Here is a 19,036-nt window from a genome sequence, read left to right as displayed (position 1 = left end):
CATTAACTGAGAGTAAAGGTCACTAAGAAAACCAGACAACGCTGACTAGGTCCATTTAAGATAGGGACATATGGGAAGGTGGTGGCCATCATGATATACATGGGATTGTCTTGTAATTATAATGATCATCCTTTAGATCTCATCAATTTCATGCAAAAGTATCACCTCTATATTGCCCCTGGAAGGAAGGTTATCAATACCAATGTACTTATATCTCAGGGCTACTCCTGGATATAACTTCTAATTCAAATCTACTTTCAATTTTAGAGAGTCCTCCAGGTCTACCTACTTTCAAATTTAGAGTCTTCCAGGTCTCAGATATCTTAGGTGTCCAATAAGTATCATACTAGTGATTTTGCTGCCCCCCTAAATGAGTGTTGATATGGAAATTCTCCATTGACCTACCCTTAATTTTACTCCATGAGAACCCACTTGAAAATAAGATTTTTAATTAAATGGCTGGAATAGACACCAGCAATCCTTGAACAACTCCATTTTACACAGTATTCCTGAAGTAGGCAGAAACTATTACTCCCATATTAATCTTCAATTTCTCTCTCTCTCTCTCTCTCTCATATCCAATTTGTTATTAAGATCTGTACTTCCACCTTCAAAACATCTCTTGAATATGTCTCCTTGTCTCCTCTAACACTATCAGCACCCTAGGGCGAGACTCATCACCTTATACAGAGACTAATGCAACATCCTGCTTATTGTCTTCCCTGACACAAGTCTCTCCTCACACTAGTCTATTCTTTATTTGGCTGTCAAAGGCATCTTTCTAAAATGCAAGTCTGACCATGTTACTCTCTGTCCCCATTCAATAAATTCTAATAACTCACTATCATTTTTCATAATCAAATATAAAACCTCTTGTTTTAAATTTTAAAACTTTTCATAACCTGGTTTCCTACTACCTTTTTAGTCTTCTTATATCTTATTCCCCACCCCCATGTATTTTGCAATGCATTGACCTGACTCTTTTTGCTATTCCTGGCTCAAATCTACTCCATTTCCTGACTGTGGACATTTTCAATGATGTCTCCTATTTGTGAAATATTTGTTGTCTCTTCTTACTGTCACTTCTAGATTTCCTTCAAATCCTAGCTAAAATCCCACCTTCTACAAAAACTTTATTACAACAGCATTTGCTTTGTCAATTATTTCCAACTTATCCCATTCACATTTTATTTATACTTAATGGTTTACATGTTGTCTCCCTGAGTACACTGTAAACTTGAGAATAGGGATTGGTTTTGGCTTTCTTTGTATCCCCGGTGATTGATACGCTGCCTAGTACATAGTAGGTGCTTATTTATGGACTTACCTAAATGCAACAAATTCCATTGGTTCAAAGCTCACCCTCCTTAAGTTGGAAGCTGAGGAGTTTTTTTCCTCTGACTTTAAGACCTAAAGTCATCTTATCAACAAATGACAATACCAAGCATAAGAGAGAGCACCATCAAGGTAAAAATGGACATTACAAATGACACAGAAATTAGATTTGAGGTACTCCAGTCTCTCCATATTTCCCTTTATGGTCTTTATCCCATAGTATAAAGTGGGATGAAGCGTAATTCTATTATAATTCTAAGTGTAACACTGTGTGAAATTTTTGTTCTTCCAAGTAAGACTAGTCAAGTGTATTGGCAGGTAAAAATCTTCCCTCAAGCATTACTTAAAATGTTTCTGTCAAATGGGAAAAAATGTACCAACAACCAGGTGGTTGTCCTGATGGACATCACAGAAAACTCAGCCTTCATGTAGTCATAATAGAATAAGCTATGGTCAAAGATAGTATTCAAAGCCTTACAATAAACCCAGATTCAGATCTTATTTTCATGTGCATAATCAAATTCACCTAAGCCAAGGGATGACTAAAAAGTAAAATGTGAGTGAAGCTATTAGCTCTCCCACCGGCTATATTTATTGCGTTCTTAGAAGATCACAATCTTTAATCAATTAACTACCATGACCTTTTTCTATTTGTTGAAAGTGAATAAATTATAAGATGAAATTTGCTATCATATATTAACTCTATTCAAATGACTACATGCTAGCTCAAAGGAATGATAAAGGATACTGTATTGTATCTTTTAATCTATGAATGAGTAACTTACAATAGGTGGCCTAATAATTTCCAAACAACATCATTTAGAATGAATTAGCTTTCTGAGCAGAAGCACTTAGAGGGTACCACAGTCAATCCTATTCCTGAAGATAATCAATCACATTGATCCTTGAAAAAAAAAAAAAACTGCAATGTTGGCTTTATTGGAATGTACTGTTTATTTCGGGACCTTCTATCTTTGTACTAAAAGCTTCCCCAAGTTGAAAGAGTGAGCCCATTAGAAAAATTATCTTCCAACCTAATAATGATTTCAATCTTTTAATATAAATTTCGTATGATCTAACTTTCACTATGAAGTTAACTTATGGCAAGTCATTAAACTTTTGTGTTTTAGTCTATGTAAAATACTGAACAAAATTATTTGTACTCATGAAGATTTTAAATAAAAGCTTAATGGCAGGTTCCGTGTCTTATCTGAGGACAAGCTAAGGTAAGAGAGGATCCTGAACTGAAGTTTTGATACAGTTAATAATTTTTTGACCATACAAACTAAAGCATGAAGAAAAGGATGCAATCTGCATCAGTGGTTGGAGTACTAATCCAGATATTTGAATGAATGAGGTAAATATATTTATGAAGCCCTTAAATTTCATAGTTATATAAAATACAAAATGTTATTTTTATTAAAAATATTTTTAAATCAACATTTATGTCTTTTACGTTAAAAAGTAACTTTAAATGGCTTGATTTTTAAAATATTTTAAGTATTAATCAATATAGGTTATTCGTATAATCACAAGCTATGTATGTAAATGTGGTATTATACTCTTAAGTCATAAGTGATGAAAGAAATTATTTTTGATAATGGAACATTGAATTAATTCCTTCAAAACTATTTCATATAACTTCTATTTACATCTATGTTCCAGTATATGAAGTTAAATAATGTCCACATTATATCAATAATATCACACTACAGAGATTGGATCTCTAACAATTATCTCATAAATATAATACCATGTGAAATAACTAGGGGACTTCTATGAGGTCCTAACCTAGAAATGATGATGATGATGATGATGATGATGATGATGATGATGATGATGATGATGGCAGCTTATTCTTCCTCTTACATCAGCATTTCAATTAGTACTTGAAGCCCCATCCTATCTAATGTAAAAAATGTAAAGTATCTCTCTGAATTTTATCTCAGAATACAACTTATTTAATCTCTTAAATAAGAGAGCTAAAACGTGCTATGTAAAAATCTTTAAGAAATAATAAAGGAAAAGAAGCTTAAGTTTTAAAGAAAAAGCCAGAGAGATAAAGATGGAAATGTGGTACAAAAGTAACTTCACAAATCATGTTAAATATTCATTAATTTTTTTCCAGATTAAGAAAAGTATTTAGATACTATCCTAATTCTATAGCTTATACTAACTGAAAGATTAATATGGCCACCTAGAGGAGAAAAACATAATAATCAAACATGCTATTATGTTTTCTTATTTTTTCAGACTATCTATATCAGATTTAGATTTCCATCTCATAAACAAAAAATAAACATTTCCTGTAATTTCAAGTTCTATAATAAACAATAGTCATTATCATTATATATATATGCATACATATACATAGATAAATATATACTTATAAATATAAACAAAAAATTAATAACAAAATTCTTCTGGTGGTATCATATGGCTGTGAAACAAGGAATATCCAATTTCTAAAGAATCAAAATTGCAGGTCACACAAAGGTCACTGGAAATATACATGGTGGGAAGAAGTTTATTACCTTCAAAGAACTGTGCACAAAAATTATGTAAATGATATCCAAAAATATGTGTATAACTACAAAAGGAGGCAGACCAATCATATAACAAAATGAGGGATGACAAAGAAACCCTTTCATGCTACTGGTACCATACTGTAATTTACAGATAGAACTTCAGTGAAGGAATCACATATAAGAATAGTTAAAAGTCATAGGGATGAAATACAGGAAGATTAATTGTGATTTAAACTGTTGATAAGGATATGAAGTTAAAAGCATACTCATCTATAAAACATCTAAAAATCATCTAAATATTGCACCTTTATTCTTTGTATTCAAATATTACACCGTCAGATGTGAGAGGAAAGGACAAAGAGTTCTAGACTAATGGCCTCAAATTTTTCATTGAATTATTACACAAGGTCCACAATTGAGAGAGAAAGGAAAGAAGTGCCATGACAGACATAAAGAGGGATAAAAAGGTTTAGAATAGCCACTATGGTGACAGAAGTACCAAATCAGTTAGAGAGGCTTAAAAAAACGCCTTGCTACAGAGAAGTCTCAGCTAAGATTTATAAATTTGTAGTGGACTTTCAATCAGCACACTTTTGTGATTTTCTCCATCTCTGTGAACAGGAGCAAAGGTGGCAGATAACAGAAGTAACCCAAGGTTGGCTTTGGCAAAGGTTAACCAGCAATAGGACAAATTGTCAAGAATTCTGAACATAAAGGATAATAAATGGAACTAATCCCTCAAAGAATTGAGAAAAGGAAGGGAGAAAAATGTAGCCAGTGAAGGAACAATGGCCTATGAAAAGAAACTAGGAGTAGTGAGATTGAAAATTGTCATAGGGATGTAGAAAATGGTTAGGTTAGGGTAAAGCAGAGGGAAAGATGGAATGATAAAATGATCAGATTGAGGCATTTCATAATTCATGACCAAGAAAATGGAATACATGCATGATAGCAAGCTCAAGAGTTTGACCATCTTTGTATGTCAGTGGCACAAAGTGGAAGCACAGGTTATGAGTACAAAGCAGACTAAGAACTGAGATGTTAAGGTATTTGAGGGAGCATCAATGTGTATGTTGAAGTTCCTTAGTATAAGTACAGGAGTTAAAATATATTGATAAATAAAGGAGAATATTTTGGGGGTCTTGCTGCTTGCCTTTTAATGAGGCAATAAATTTTGATTCAATGATTCTTAAAGGAGGAAAGGCTACTGAGTGATGGTGATAAAGAGGCTAAAAGCGGCGATGGGGAGGAAGAAATATTCTGACTTCACAAACATATCTAGTGAATGTAAATGCAAACAACACTAGAAAGGATGGTCAGGTACAGAATGTCAATAGGAGGGAGCCAGGTCTCGGTGAGAGTTAGGAGATGGGAGTGAGTAAAAAAGCAAAAGGCTTAAAATGATATCAAGTTTATTAATTATGAAACAACCATTACAGAAAACACAAATGGAAAGGACAGGAAGATATGGAATGGAATATTGTGGGGATGGGAGTGTTTAAGTGATTAGTATTAAGGGAATGGACTGGGGCAATTTTTTAATACAATGACAACAAGCAACAAGGGATTTAAAATCGCTGAAGAGAGGAGGACGCTAACCATGAGATATGAATTTAGACAGATTACCAATGGCTAAAGAGAGGTCCCTTGAAGAAGGAGTTGATTAAATCATTCAAGGCTTTTCTGTTAAGTTCAGAATCATAGCAGATGGTAGTGTATATTACGAGGCTCGAGAAATCCACCTCAGAGCACAAAAGAAAAAAACAAAAATATTTCCTGTATGAAAGTCCATACAGGAGGCAGAAGTTGGCAATTTGAGGTGATTCTGGTCCAGGAAGAATTAGGAGGTGGTAGTCTAGATCAGAGCTAATCTAGTCTTTACATGGCTTATTGGGTAAACCCCGTACAAAGAGATTGAAGAATACAAGTACACTTGATCCAGTGCTGATGCAGTACTCTCTGAAAAGACCCTGGAGGGAAAAGCCCTCAAATTATTCACTATATGTAATTTTCCTATACTAATTCACCATATAGTAGCTAACCAACTAGGCATATAAAAACTTTGCTACTAATGCTTTATTATTATTAAAATAGCCAATTTTTAAAAGTATCTACTTATATTTGATATCCATAAATGGCATAAATTTCATCATCATCTATTAAGAATTATTTCCTGACACTGAGCAGAAATGTGACCCTCAGTAATTTCTACCTACTTCTACTATTCTCTCTCTATTCTTTGAGGTAATAAGTAAATTAAGTCTAATATCTCTTCCACATGACAGTCTTATAAATGTTTGAAGACTGTTAAGATGACTTGTCTTTTCTCTTCCAGGTTAAACATGAGCTTCAAAATGATCTTCAAATAGTTTAATCTCCAGTCCCTTTATCATACTGATAATCCTCTTCCAGGTGAGATAAAGATAAAAATAGTTGTAAGTGATATCATAATATAGGAAAAATCAGAATGACTTAGTAGATGATTGGACTTAAGGAGGAGTGAATAGGTTATAGGTGACTACTAGATTTCAAAATTTGAAGATGTATGTTTCTTGTAGGTAGAAAGTAGAATATATTTTTTATTTGTGAATTTTCAGTCCAATCATCTACTAAGTCATTCTGATTTTTCCTATATTATGATATCACTTACAACTATTTTTATATTTCCAACTTGCTTAACTCAGGATTTACATAATTTCAAGTGAAGAAAGGACCTAAGAAGCCATGTAGAAGTCATATGTCCAAGAGTATTGTAATTGGTTTCCCTGTCTCTAATTCATCTGCAGACTACTATCAGATTATTAATATACTGCTTTTATTACATTACTTATCAGGTTAAAGTTTCAACTCCTTTGTTTCAGATTCAACACTTTTTCAAACTAATCAAAATTTATCTTTCCTGACTTAATTGCATTATGTTAGTGCTATACTTCAGTCAGGCTAATGAACTCATTCTCCATTTTTCAAACATTCTCTGTTTTTACTTATATCATTTCCCCTGCCTGGAATTCCATCTTCATTTCCAAAGCCTTCCCAGCTTCCATATCCCATAGCAATTTATTTATCCTCTCTTACAGAAATTCTGTCTAAACTACTCATTTGAAAATTATCAAATACTTCCTTCTGTTATTTGTTATATTTTTATGTATAAATATTTTATCACCATTATTATTTTGTAAGCACTTTGTTGCAAAAATAGGAAGATATATTTATATTTTTCCTAGTACCTAACACACAGAAGGTGTATAATGCATAAGTGACTAAATGATAATTACAGCTATGAAGAAAAGACTTACAATGACACTATATCAATTTGACACTTATTAAGCACCAACTACAGAGCAGTTACTGGACTGAATGAAGATACAGAGACAAAAATGACAACATAAATTTTTGGACATGGCCACTATGGAATTTTAACATGCATATGTTACCAAGGTTAAGAGGGAGAGAAAAGTAATATTTACTAATGAAAAAATAAACAAAGAAATATATGCCAAATCATTTTTTATCTTTTTATGGTTTGATAGAACTGCCTAAGAATTTAGGTAAAACCTATTACATACCTATAAAATATATCATAAATTGTATTTAATTCATTAAAAAAATTCCAACTTACCTTCATCTATTGATGCTTCACTACTATATCCATCATACTCTGCAGACAGAGGACTGTATTTTTGTCTGGTCTCCCAAATGTAATTCTTTTGTCTTCCTCCTGCCACTGACAGCCTGGAATTGTGTGTCCTGGACAACGCTTCATGGTATTTACCCAGTGCTTCATCTTCACTTTCAGAGGATGAACCATGTTGATCTTTATCCATGTATGTATTATCTATTTTGAACAATATTGATAGAAAATTATAACTTCCTTGTAAAAACATCACAAATTATTAAGTTTATCCTGAGTTTAACAGAAACATCAATTTTTATTATGAAGGCAGATTTCACATTTTAAAATTAATTCTAAAAAAGATTGCTTTAGTTCCTATTATATAAAAATTTCTGATTAAAGAATTTTTCAGGAAATCATAGTGCTTAGTAAGCTATTTTCTTATTCTCATTCCATTGACTTGAAACCACCCTACTTGGTTTAATTATCTAGGACTACCATATTTTCTAACTTTTACAACAGCAATATGTATGATCTCTTAAAAACTCTATCAGGGTCATACAAGTAAGATAACTGTCAGATACCAAGTAACAGGTTAAAAATTTTTCAGCACCCATAAGGTACACTGTAGTTTTCATTTTTCTGGTGCATTGCCTTCTAGGACTATTAACCCAAAATTGTGTTTTTTGTTATTGTATGTTACTAATGCCCATGGGATACGATATTAAAATTCCATAATCCTCCAAATGAAATGATCCCCAGACATTCCAGTTTATTTTTTTCTTTCAATTTAAGCAACAAACATAAGGATGCTGCAATTAGCCAAGAACTTCAAACAAAACCATACAAAATTTTAACTTCAGGAAACTACTATTAGAATATTCTCCAAAAACAATTTACTTCTCTAGATCTGGTATTCCTTCTTAGTTTAAATTAGTCTGTGTTATTTTAGCAACCAATGTTTCATTTCAGAATAATGTTTTAAAAGTTCAAATTTAAAAGTTTTAAGTTAAAAGTTCTTAACATTTATTAAGAACCTACTATATGCAAGGCAAGTAATCAAACAATTACTTTGTTCTATGGGTATTAATAATTTTAAAAGCTAACAATGATAATACTTTTAAAGTTTATAAAACTTTTTACCCACAGTGTCTCATTTAATCATCACCACTTTTCTGGGAATTGTAAGTTACTATTATTCCCCGAATATATATGGAAATTAAGCTGACAAGAGTTTACAAGACCTGCTCAGGATCCTAAGAGCTAGAAAATGAATTGAGATCTGAAGCCAAAATAAAAAAATAGATATGATACAAACTTTACTCTCAACAAATTACAAGCTATTGTAATCAGAGACCACCACAAATAATTACATAAAGGAAAGTAAGAGAAGTATAAAAGGTTAGATACAAGCAAGTGCTATAAAAGAAAATTATATTCTAATGGAAAGATAATACAAAGTACAGAGAAATATAATAAAATTAGAGTAAAATAAGTGCATAACAGTTTGAAGTTCTATCAATTCAGATGAGAAATTACTTCCAACTTGAAGTTTCATAACAAACATGAGCCATTAAAAATCCTCAACATATGACTAAATTAAATCATTACATACATGGCTTTGAATGTATAAGCTGACAAGAATATATATGTTTTTATTTGATTAAAGAAATTTCTACACTGTAAATATAATTTCTTAATAATTCAGACCAAGAACAGTACTAGATTGTAAGGTTCTTAAGGAGAGGAATTTGATCTATTAATCTTTGTATTCAATACAATGCGTGATACAAAACCTTGCAAAGAGTAGGCAATCACAAAGTTTTTAATGATCAAGGATAAAAAGGATTTGATACATTTACAAATATATAAAAAAAATTAAAGATATGAGAAAAAAATTCAATTCAAAAGAGGAAATAAATATTAAAGAATAAAATAAAATTTTGAAAAGTTATACCTACTGAAAAGTTAGGCAACAGGCTTAGGTTCTTTTTTGAAAAATAATAATTTATTTGTAACAGACTTGAGAGAAAAGTTAATGCTTTTAAAAATGCTACTCAATGAAAGATACTCTTTTTAAATCTTATTTTTATTATTTTATTTTGCTTGTGTTTTCTTCTGCAACATGGCAAATATGGAAATGTGTTTTGCATGATTTTATATTATAATGGAAATCAAATTGGATGCCTTCTCAAAGAAGAGGAAAAGATATAAGGGAGAGAATTTGGAACTCAAAAAAATGAGTGTTGAAATACATTAATAACTATCAAGAATGAAAAAAATGCCACTCACTAGGAAGATTCAGAAACTGTTGAAACAGTTTAAAACATATAAGAAAGATGAGAAATCTGAAGAAGTTTGGAAAAGTCAGAAAGAAATTTGATCACCCAAACCACAAAGTACCTCACCTTTTTCTGATACTTTCTCAGTATATTTTTCAACTTTATTTTTTGATTGTCCTTCATTAGCAAAAATGGCTTCATTTTTCTTTGTTTTTATTTCTGCTTTCATCTTGGAACATTGCAATGTATTTATCTGATGAAGTTCTGTGGAATCCCCCAAACCAATTATTGATGACTTGTGTTTAACTTTTTCCTGTAATCGAGGCTTTGATTTATTTGATGATGCTATATCTTTTTTAATAATGGATTTTTGTGCTGTATGCTTATTAATGTTCAACATATCTTTTGAAGACTTTTCATTTCTTGAATTCTGACTTCCTTTTGTTCCTTTGATATGTTTTCCTGCTTTCTTCAAATCAGCAGATATCTCTAAATCATTATGTCTGTTTTTATTTTCTTGAGAAAAGGAAATATCTTTATGATTTTTGCTATTTCCAAAACAGAGATGTTTAGACTTAGTACATTCTTCTTTTTTATTATTATCTGTGATAGTTTTTTGCTCTTGTGTGAATTTATTTCCAAAAGTATTTTTCTGATTTTCATTGATTTCTATCACTTGTGCCTCTTTCAAATGTTTCTTACCATCCATTGAGTTTTTAAGCCCAATTTTTGTACTTCTTTCCACATTCACTGGTTCTTGACATAAATCCTGATTAAGTTCTGACACCCCATTTTCACTGAAATCTTCTTTCAAAAGAGAATATTCAGCATGATTAGTTTCTTTGTGTTTTGGTTGATTTTGCTGTTTGTCCTTAACGTGTCCTAAAAGTCTTTCCTGATGCAGAGCTTGATCTTTCTTGGGAAAACCTGAAAAACTATGAAACTGTGTTTCTTTTGTTTTATGTTCTAACTGAGGTGTAGTTTTTTGGATATTGTTATCTATTGAGCTCTGAGATATTGAGGCATCATCTGTAACTGTATCATCTGTTCGAAAAGCTTCATCTTCTGTGCGAAAACCATTTATCATACTTGTTACCTGTTCTGCTACTGAATCAGATAGACTATAACTGACCTCCCCAACAGCACTGGTTAGATCTCCTACAGCACAACTCAGATCTTCTACTGCACTGCTAATTGTGTCAACCAGAGAAGACACTGAAGGTAGATTTTGCTGAAAATTTTTGAAAAATGCCATTTTCTATTTCTCTTAAAAGATTCAATCAAGTTTTTTTTTTTTTTGACTTGTTCAATGAAAATAATAGCCACCTTTATGTAATTAAAAATTTTATATATTTATTAATTGTTGATTTTCATCAGCTTAGCAAGGACTATGGCATCACATTTCAGATTTAATCTTCTAGGAAATTCCTTTTGAATCGAGAGACATGATGAAGTAGGAATTATCCCTAAAAAGTTGAATCATTTATATTAAATACAATTTTCCCCATTCCATATTTATTACAAGAACAGTAACACAATAATTTCCCCATAATTCTACTACATTTAAATCAATATCAACAAAATTGAAAAAATTACTTTTATTACATATTTTCAAATCTGGTTCAATCTATTATACTCTGATGATCTTTTACATTATTAAAAAGCTTCCTATATTTTTTCAAAGTAGAGATGAAATTAAGGAGAAAATATAGTTAATCTTTCACTTAAAAGAAAATAATTCTTTCATAAAAAAAATCACTAACTGGCTGCAAAAATCAGATCATCTCATACCATAGATTTCAACTATTTCCAGATAAATTGTTAATGATGGTAGTACACAAGACTGGTTTTAAGTATGAGTCAGACTGAGCCTAATCAGGTCATAAAATATATCTAATTTTAATGTCATAGCATGGAATTTGGTAAGCAATAGATTTAAATTTAAGGAATAAGATATTTTTTCAAAAGCAAGAAAATCAACTTCTTTTCTACTTTTCCTTCCTACCCCATCTCCAACTATGCTCTTTAGAATCACTCTCAACTAATCAATATGTAGTAATGACTCTAGATTGTACTTAAGAGGTTTAGATGTGATCAGTGAGCTTCTGATACTCATATGAGATAGACTATAAACAGACAAATAAAGGAATTCCATAACTATATGAACAATTCCTAGAACAAAAAAGGTTTTAAAATAAAAACAATTTGTCTGTTTTGTCAAAATTCTAGCAAACTGTTGTATTTAATACATTTCAAATAATAGTATAGTTATAGATGTTTATGTTATTAATGGAATAGGTAAGTACACTACTCTCAAAAATTAGAAGCCACACTAAATATTTAAAATGAAGCAGATAACCAATGCTCACATGGATAGAAATCAAGTTTAATTATCCCCCTGTGAAGAGATTCTAAGATAATTTATTTTCCTATAGTTGCAAAAAAAGAAGGATAGGTCAAAATGTGATCAGATAAATTTCTTGTAAAGCCAAAACCAAAAAATTCTAGAGGATTATTTGGTCCAAAGTTTTATGCTTTACAAAGTATATATTTTTGGCTTAATACTTACCTTTGAAAAAATTCCCTTTCTCCTATATGGAATTTTAAAAATACACATCTACCAATAAACATGGTGGAAAAATTCTTTCATGAAAGTATATTGTTATTCATATTTGTACAACACAATTAGTAAGCATCAAGATGCTGTTAAATGAAAAAGCAACCTACCAAATAATCAGATTAGAGTTTTAATCTTGGTTCACTGTAAAGCTGGATCTAACATTCTCATTTTAAAACAAAATAGATCTTATTTCTATTTTAGTAATTCAACATAGCAACAAACAGATTACTGATTTATTTTGTTTTGTTTAAATAGGCAGGATACAGATACTTACAAATTTTATCTTGTGAATTCTCCCTTGTACTGTATTCTGAACCAAGATCTGGAAAGCCACCAACATTTTCAAAACACAACTTCTTGTTAATATAGAGAAAAAGGAGCAGCATCAAGATTATAAATACCCCAATAGCTGACAGGAATCCAACTGCCTCTGGAGATACTAGAGAGAGAAAAAAAGCTATAATGTAAATAACTATAGAAAATGAATAGTTATAGGGAAAAAAGTTATATAAAATAGCTATAAATATTTATGCAACTCTTAAAAAGGAAATCCCCATATATAATGTCTAAATTATTAACTTAATTAGATTAAAATTTATAATTTTCAAAAAACCCCAATAATGTTTCATAATTTTGACTGTTTCTACATTGTTTTCATCACATGATTTGATGTTGGATATGCTGTGCACTGGTCAGAAACATTTCCAATAAATTCTACTGATAGCTGAAGCATTCAATGAAAATATATGAAAGACTACATAACAAGATCAAGTAATATCATCATATATTCAATCTAGTTAACATGTTAAACTTTATTATTTTCTAATTCATTACATACTTATTAAGTATTTAATATGTGCAAACCTTTATTAATCATATTCTTTAAGTATGAGATTTTTTTTACCTTTGCTCTGAACTACACATGTTTTAGATGCTAGAAATACTCTCCATTCCCCCCAAAAACAGAAAAAGAAAAAGAATTGTTATATTCAAGGAGCTTACATTTTACTGGGAAATATAATATATACACAAATCAGTGAATATAGATGTGCAAGAAGGTTACCTTAGCCTTCAGTGTGAGGATAGACAGAAGAAGGGACACGAGCTCATCTTAGGAAGAAACTAAGGATTCCAAAGAGGCAAAAATGAGGTATATTTTAAATAAGGTTTAGTCTGTGTCAAAGCAAGAAGAGATGGACTCTTTTGGTCAAGGATCACAAGAAGGCCAATTTTGTTGCAATGCAAAATAAGAAATAATATTAAATACATCTAGAAATGCAAAATGGAAGTAGATTATAAAAGTTTTAAATAATAGGTTATGGAATTTGCATTTTATCCTAAAGGAAGTAGAGAAGATTTTTGACAATGGTCAGGCACTGCTTTAAATGAAAGATTATTTTGTCAGGTGAGTGGAGGATGATAACTTGAAGCAAAGAGATTCAAAAGGAAGTTACTGGAATAATCCAGGCAAAAGGTGATAAAGGCCAAATAAGGTTTTGATCATATAGAGAGAATAAGAAAAATAGATATTATGAAGGCAGGATCAATAATATCTGGCAAATATTTAAAAGGTGGGGATTTTTTTAAGAGATGAATTACTTTAGTGGCATAAATTAATCAAGTTAATAGAGAAAAGTGCAATCATTCCATTCTCATCTCAAAAACCTTACATGCTTCTCTTCTGCCTACCAAATAAAGTCTGTAATATGTAGCCCTCCAGAGTGGAGCAGAACAGAATTCACTTGTCACTCAGTACAAACTTCCATTCCAACCACACAGGGTCTGATTCTATATCAAATAGGCCACTTTCATGTATTTATTTTTCATGTCCATATCCCTCTTTCAGCATAAAATGCATGGCACCTTTTCTCTTCATGTGCCTATCTTTTAAGAGGGAATTCAAATCACCTCCTCCATGAACTCTTTCCCAACTCAGTGATAATGTCCCTTTAACACTTACTGCCCATACCATACAACTAATATTTTGTATTTACAATTCATGATAAGAACAATTCACATTTAGATAGCACTTTAGGACTGACAAAGTACTTTACATAGGAAGACAAAGACCCAAGAGAATAGGGAAGAGTTCAGGAGATGTTGTCAAGTCTGGTGGGACTTTGCAACAGAGACTCAACATTGCCTAATCCCTTAGTGTTTGCTTTGTCCAAGCACCATCGATGCTCTTTCCCCCACGCTCCCAGGTGCAACAGTACAGCCTAACACACACACACACACACACACACACACACACACACACACACACACACACAATTTCTTAAGACACATAAATAACACAAAACATTACAGACATATAGGGAAAGTTAGCCACAAATGCCAGACCTGAAGGATCTTGATATAAAAAAAAAAGATTCATTTGGCTTTTTTGCTCTTCCCTTTTTATCAGCAAAATGAGATTACAGCCACAATATGGTTGCAATGGCAATGAAATACCATTGGAAGGATCTGAATACTCCCTACTTATATGTACATATACTTATATGATACCGGCAGGCAAACTTAAAGTAGGAAGGAAGTTAATATCCTCAATTAGAGATATTTTGATAACTTCTTGCTCCTATATCTTAAATGTCTCCCCTTCCTGGTTATAATAATTACCCCAGTTCAAACCTCTTTCTTGATGCATTTCTAACTGCTTGTTAAAGTTTCCTATTAACATGTATACATATTTTGTATTTAATTTATACTTTAATATATTTAACATGTATTGGTCAACCTGCCATCTGAGGGGGGAGAGGGGAAAGGAGGGGAAAAATTAGAACAAAAGGTTTGGCAATTGAAAATTTTGTAAAATTACCTTTGCATATATCTGGTAAATAAAAACTATTAATTTAAAAAATATATATAAAGTTTCCTATTAAGTGCTCCACCAGTACCTTAAACCAGGACCTCAAACTGAACATGTTGTGAACAAGGCCTGGACATCATTTTCAATAAAGGTACTTCAAGTGCGTGCAAAAGGAAATCTTTTGGGATTGGCTGAAGGATTTAGTCATGCCCTATGAGGCTAATTTAAAATCAGGAAATTAGCTTGGAATCAAAGATTCAAGCACCTAATATCTTATGGTGGGAGTCTACAACAAATGCCTGAGAACAACAAACTTCTTGGAAAAATTTTAATCTTCAATTCAGCCTCAATTTCTGCCATTCCCTTACCAAAGAAGCTTCATGAACTTTGGAGGACTGGAGGATTTGATTTTTTTTTCATTGGTATCCTAGTAAAGCCTCTGCAATGTACACAGATAATGGCTGTTATCTGCAAAAGAAACTAAGAAAAGAAGACTAGACATAATGAAGAAAGACGGAAGGCTTTTCAGGAAGATAACCAGAAAAGTTACACCTTGCCTACAGGGAATATCTTGAGTGCTCTAGCAAAAGGAGTTCAGGAAGTTTCAGGTTACTCCTTTGCTATGTCTGATCTCTAAGCTTTAGACTACTTTCTATATGTACAGTAGGAGAGTGTGACACACTTTTGGAAGGATATTTTATATAAATTATTCTTATATACCTTAGTAAATACTCCTAACTAAAAGGTGATTAATGGATATCAATTAATAATCATCAAGAAAGATATACTAGTGGGAGCTCCCAACAATCACTCAGGGTTTATGCCAAGAGCCTTGGGGTAGAAGAAGCAATAATCTCTTTCTTAGTAGCCAACCTATCAGTACAAACGTGGATGGTGAAATTAATTTCAGAATCTATATTTGCCATACATCTCCAAATCTAAACTTAATAACCTTGTGCAAAATATACTTTTGGCTATCACCTATTTATCTATATTCAATTTTGTGGAATTATACAAATTCTTCCCTCTCTCTCATCTCCCATTTTCAGTTGAACAAATTTAACAAAATCAATACCAGATATAACTCTGGCCTCAAATTTTACTTTATTCAACAAACAAATAATATAATAATCCTATTCCCTTCTGATGTTTGTCACCTTTGCCATAAAACCTACAAACCCCTTCCCCAACAAGATTCAGATTCTGGTTTGGACTACTATCTTTCCTACTGCCTTCCCATACCAAATATAATAAATTGAATATAGAGTAAACACGTTAAATTCAACATGTCCAAAACAGAACTAAATATTCCACATTCTTATATCCATCTTCTGTTACTCATGCTTGTTTTAATCTTTAGTACATTTCATTTTTAAATAAGTTGGTTTGTCAATTTCTAATGAATCGATAATATTCTCTTCAGACAACTTTCATTTTTCATCCTAACTGAAATTGTTTCCCTTTATGTCTTCAAAATTCTATTCTTGAGAATCTCCTGTGCTTCTTGGATTTATTTCTCCTAAAGCATTTCTCTTCTGCTAAACTCTTTGAAATTTGCCTTCCCAAGATTGAAAAATATGTTCCTTAAGGATTACAAGTAATAATATCCTCAATCAATCATGCCCTTCAGATACTGTCTTTTTTTAAATTTTTATTTAATTTAATTTATTTTTTTTCAGACACTGACTTTTTATGAGAGTTAGGCCTAATGAGGAAATTGAGGAAAATATCCTGGATCCTGATTTATTTTATTTTTTTTAATTAAAGCTTTTTATTTTTCAAAATATATGCACAGATAATTCCCAGTTTTCCCCTCCTTCTCCCACCCTTCTCCCCTAGATGGAAAGTAGTCCAATATATGGTAGAAATATATGTTAAATCCAATATACGCACACATATTTATCTTGCTGTACATGAAAAATCAAATCAAACCAAAAAGAAAATGATAAAGAAAATAAAATGAAAGCAAACAACAACAAAAAGAGTGAAAATGCTTTGTTGTGAACCACATTCAGTTCCCACAGTCTTCTCTTTGGGTGTAGATGGCTCTTTTGATCACAAGACCATTGGAACTGGTCTGAATCATCTCATTGTTGAAGAAAGTCACATACATCAGAATTGATCATTGTATAATACTGCTGTTGCCATGTACAATGATCTCCTGGTTCTGCTCTTTTCACTTAGCATCAGTTAATGCAAGTCACTCCAGGCCTCTCTGAAATCATGCTGCTGAACATTTCTTATAGAACAATAATATTCCATAATATTCATATACCATAACTTATTCAACTATTCTCCAACTGATGGGCATGCATTCAGTTTCCAGTTTCTTGCCACTACAAAATGAGCTGTCATGAACATTTTTGAACATGTGGGTCCCTTTCCCTATTTAAGATCTCTTTGGGATATAAGCCCAGTAGTAGCACTGCTAGATCAAAGGGTATGCACAGTTTGATAACTTTTGGGGCATAGTTCCAAATTGCTCTCCAGAATAATTAGATCCATTTACAACTCCACCAACAATGTATTAGTGTCCCAGTTTTCCCACATCCCCTCCAACATTCATCATTATCTTTTCCTGTCAAGTTAGCCAATCTGACAGCTGTGAAGTGGTGTTTCAGATTTATCTTAATTTGCATTTCATTGATCAATAATGATTTAGAGCACCTTTTCTTATGATTGGAGATGGTTTCAATTTATTCATCATTGTCTGTTCACATCCTTTGACCATTATCAATTGGAGAATGGCATGAATTCTTATAAATTTGGGTCAATTTTCTATATATTTTAGAAATGAGGCCTTTATCAGAAAACATTATAAAATGTTTTCCCAATTTATTGCTTCCATTCTAATCTTGTCTGCATTAATTTTGTTTGTACAAAAACTTTTTTAATTTAATAAAATCAAAATTATCTATTTTATGATCAATAATGATCTCCAGTTCTTCTTTGGTCACAAATTTCTTCCTCCTCCACAGATCTTAGAGATAAATTATTGTATGTTCTTTTAATTTGTTTAAAATATCATTCTTTATGTCTAGATCATGAACCTATTTTGACTTTATCTTGGTATATGGTGTTAGATGTGGGTCAATGCCTAGTTTCTCCCATACTAGTTTCCAATTTTCCCAGCAGTTTTTGTTAAATAGTGAATTCTTATCCCAAAAGTTAAGGTCTTTGGGTTTGTCAAACACTAGATTACTATAGTCATTGACTATTTTGTCCCATGAACCTAACCTATTCCATTGATTGACTACTCTATTTCTTAGCCAGTACTACTCTATTTCTTAGCCAGTACCAAATGGTTTTGATGACTGCTGCTTTATAATATAGTTTTCAATCTGATACAGCTAAGCCACCTTCATTTGCATTTTTTTCATTAATTCCCTTGAAATTCTTGACCTTTTGTTCTACATGAATTTTGTTATTATTTTTCTAGGTCTGTAAAATAATTTCTTAGGAGTTTGATTGGTATAGCACTAAATAAACAGATTAATTTTGGCAGTATTGTCATTTTTATTATATTCACTTGACCTACCCAAGAGCATTTGATATTTTTTCCACTTGTTTAGATCTGACTTTATTTGTGTGGAAAGTTGTGCTCATATAGTTCCTGATTTTCCCTTGGCAGATAGATTTTCAAATATTTTATACTATTAACAGTTATTTTAAATGGAATTTCTCTTTGTATCTCTTGCTATTGGTCTTTGTTGGTGACGTATAAAAATGCTGATGATTTATGTGGATTTATTTTGTATCCTGCAAATTTGCTAAAGTTGTGAATTGTTTCTAATAGTTTTTTAGTTGATTTTCTAGGGTTCTCTATGTATACCATCATATCATCTACAA

General features: G+C 31.6%; 1 protein-coding gene across 9 annotated transcripts in view; it reads right to left on the bottom strand.

The window, feature by feature from the left end:
• The window catches only part of SYT14 (synaptotagmin 14), a 258,761-nt gene that overhangs the window by 173,135 nt on the left and 66,590 nt on the right, over positions 1-19,036 (bottom strand). For 6 of the 9 annotated variants that reach the window (XM_074270186.1, XM_074270187.1, XM_074270189.1 and 3 more), the window contains 2 exons: positions 12,653-12,817; positions 7,483-7,698 (listed from right to left, as the gene is read on the bottom strand). In XM_074270186.1, the coding sequence (XP_074126287.1) occupies positions 7,483-7,698; positions 12,653-12,817 (381 nt within the window). Of the gene's footprint in view, positions 1-7,482; positions 7,699-9,884; positions 11,117-12,652; positions 12,818-19,036 lie in introns of those variants that run through there. The other 3 variants (XM_074270185.1, XM_074270182.1, XM_074270183.1) reach the window with 3 other exon arrangements.

Source organism: Sminthopsis crassicaudata, chromosome 5 (genome assembly GCF_048593235.1).
Source record: "Sminthopsis crassicaudata isolate SCR6 chromosome 5, ASM4859323v1, whole genome shotgun sequence".
Taxonomy (NCBI): Eukaryota; Metazoa; Chordata; class Mammalia; order Dasyuromorphia; family Dasyuridae; genus Sminthopsis; species Sminthopsis crassicaudata.
This window is presented reverse-complemented; position numbering and strand designations above follow the sequence as displayed.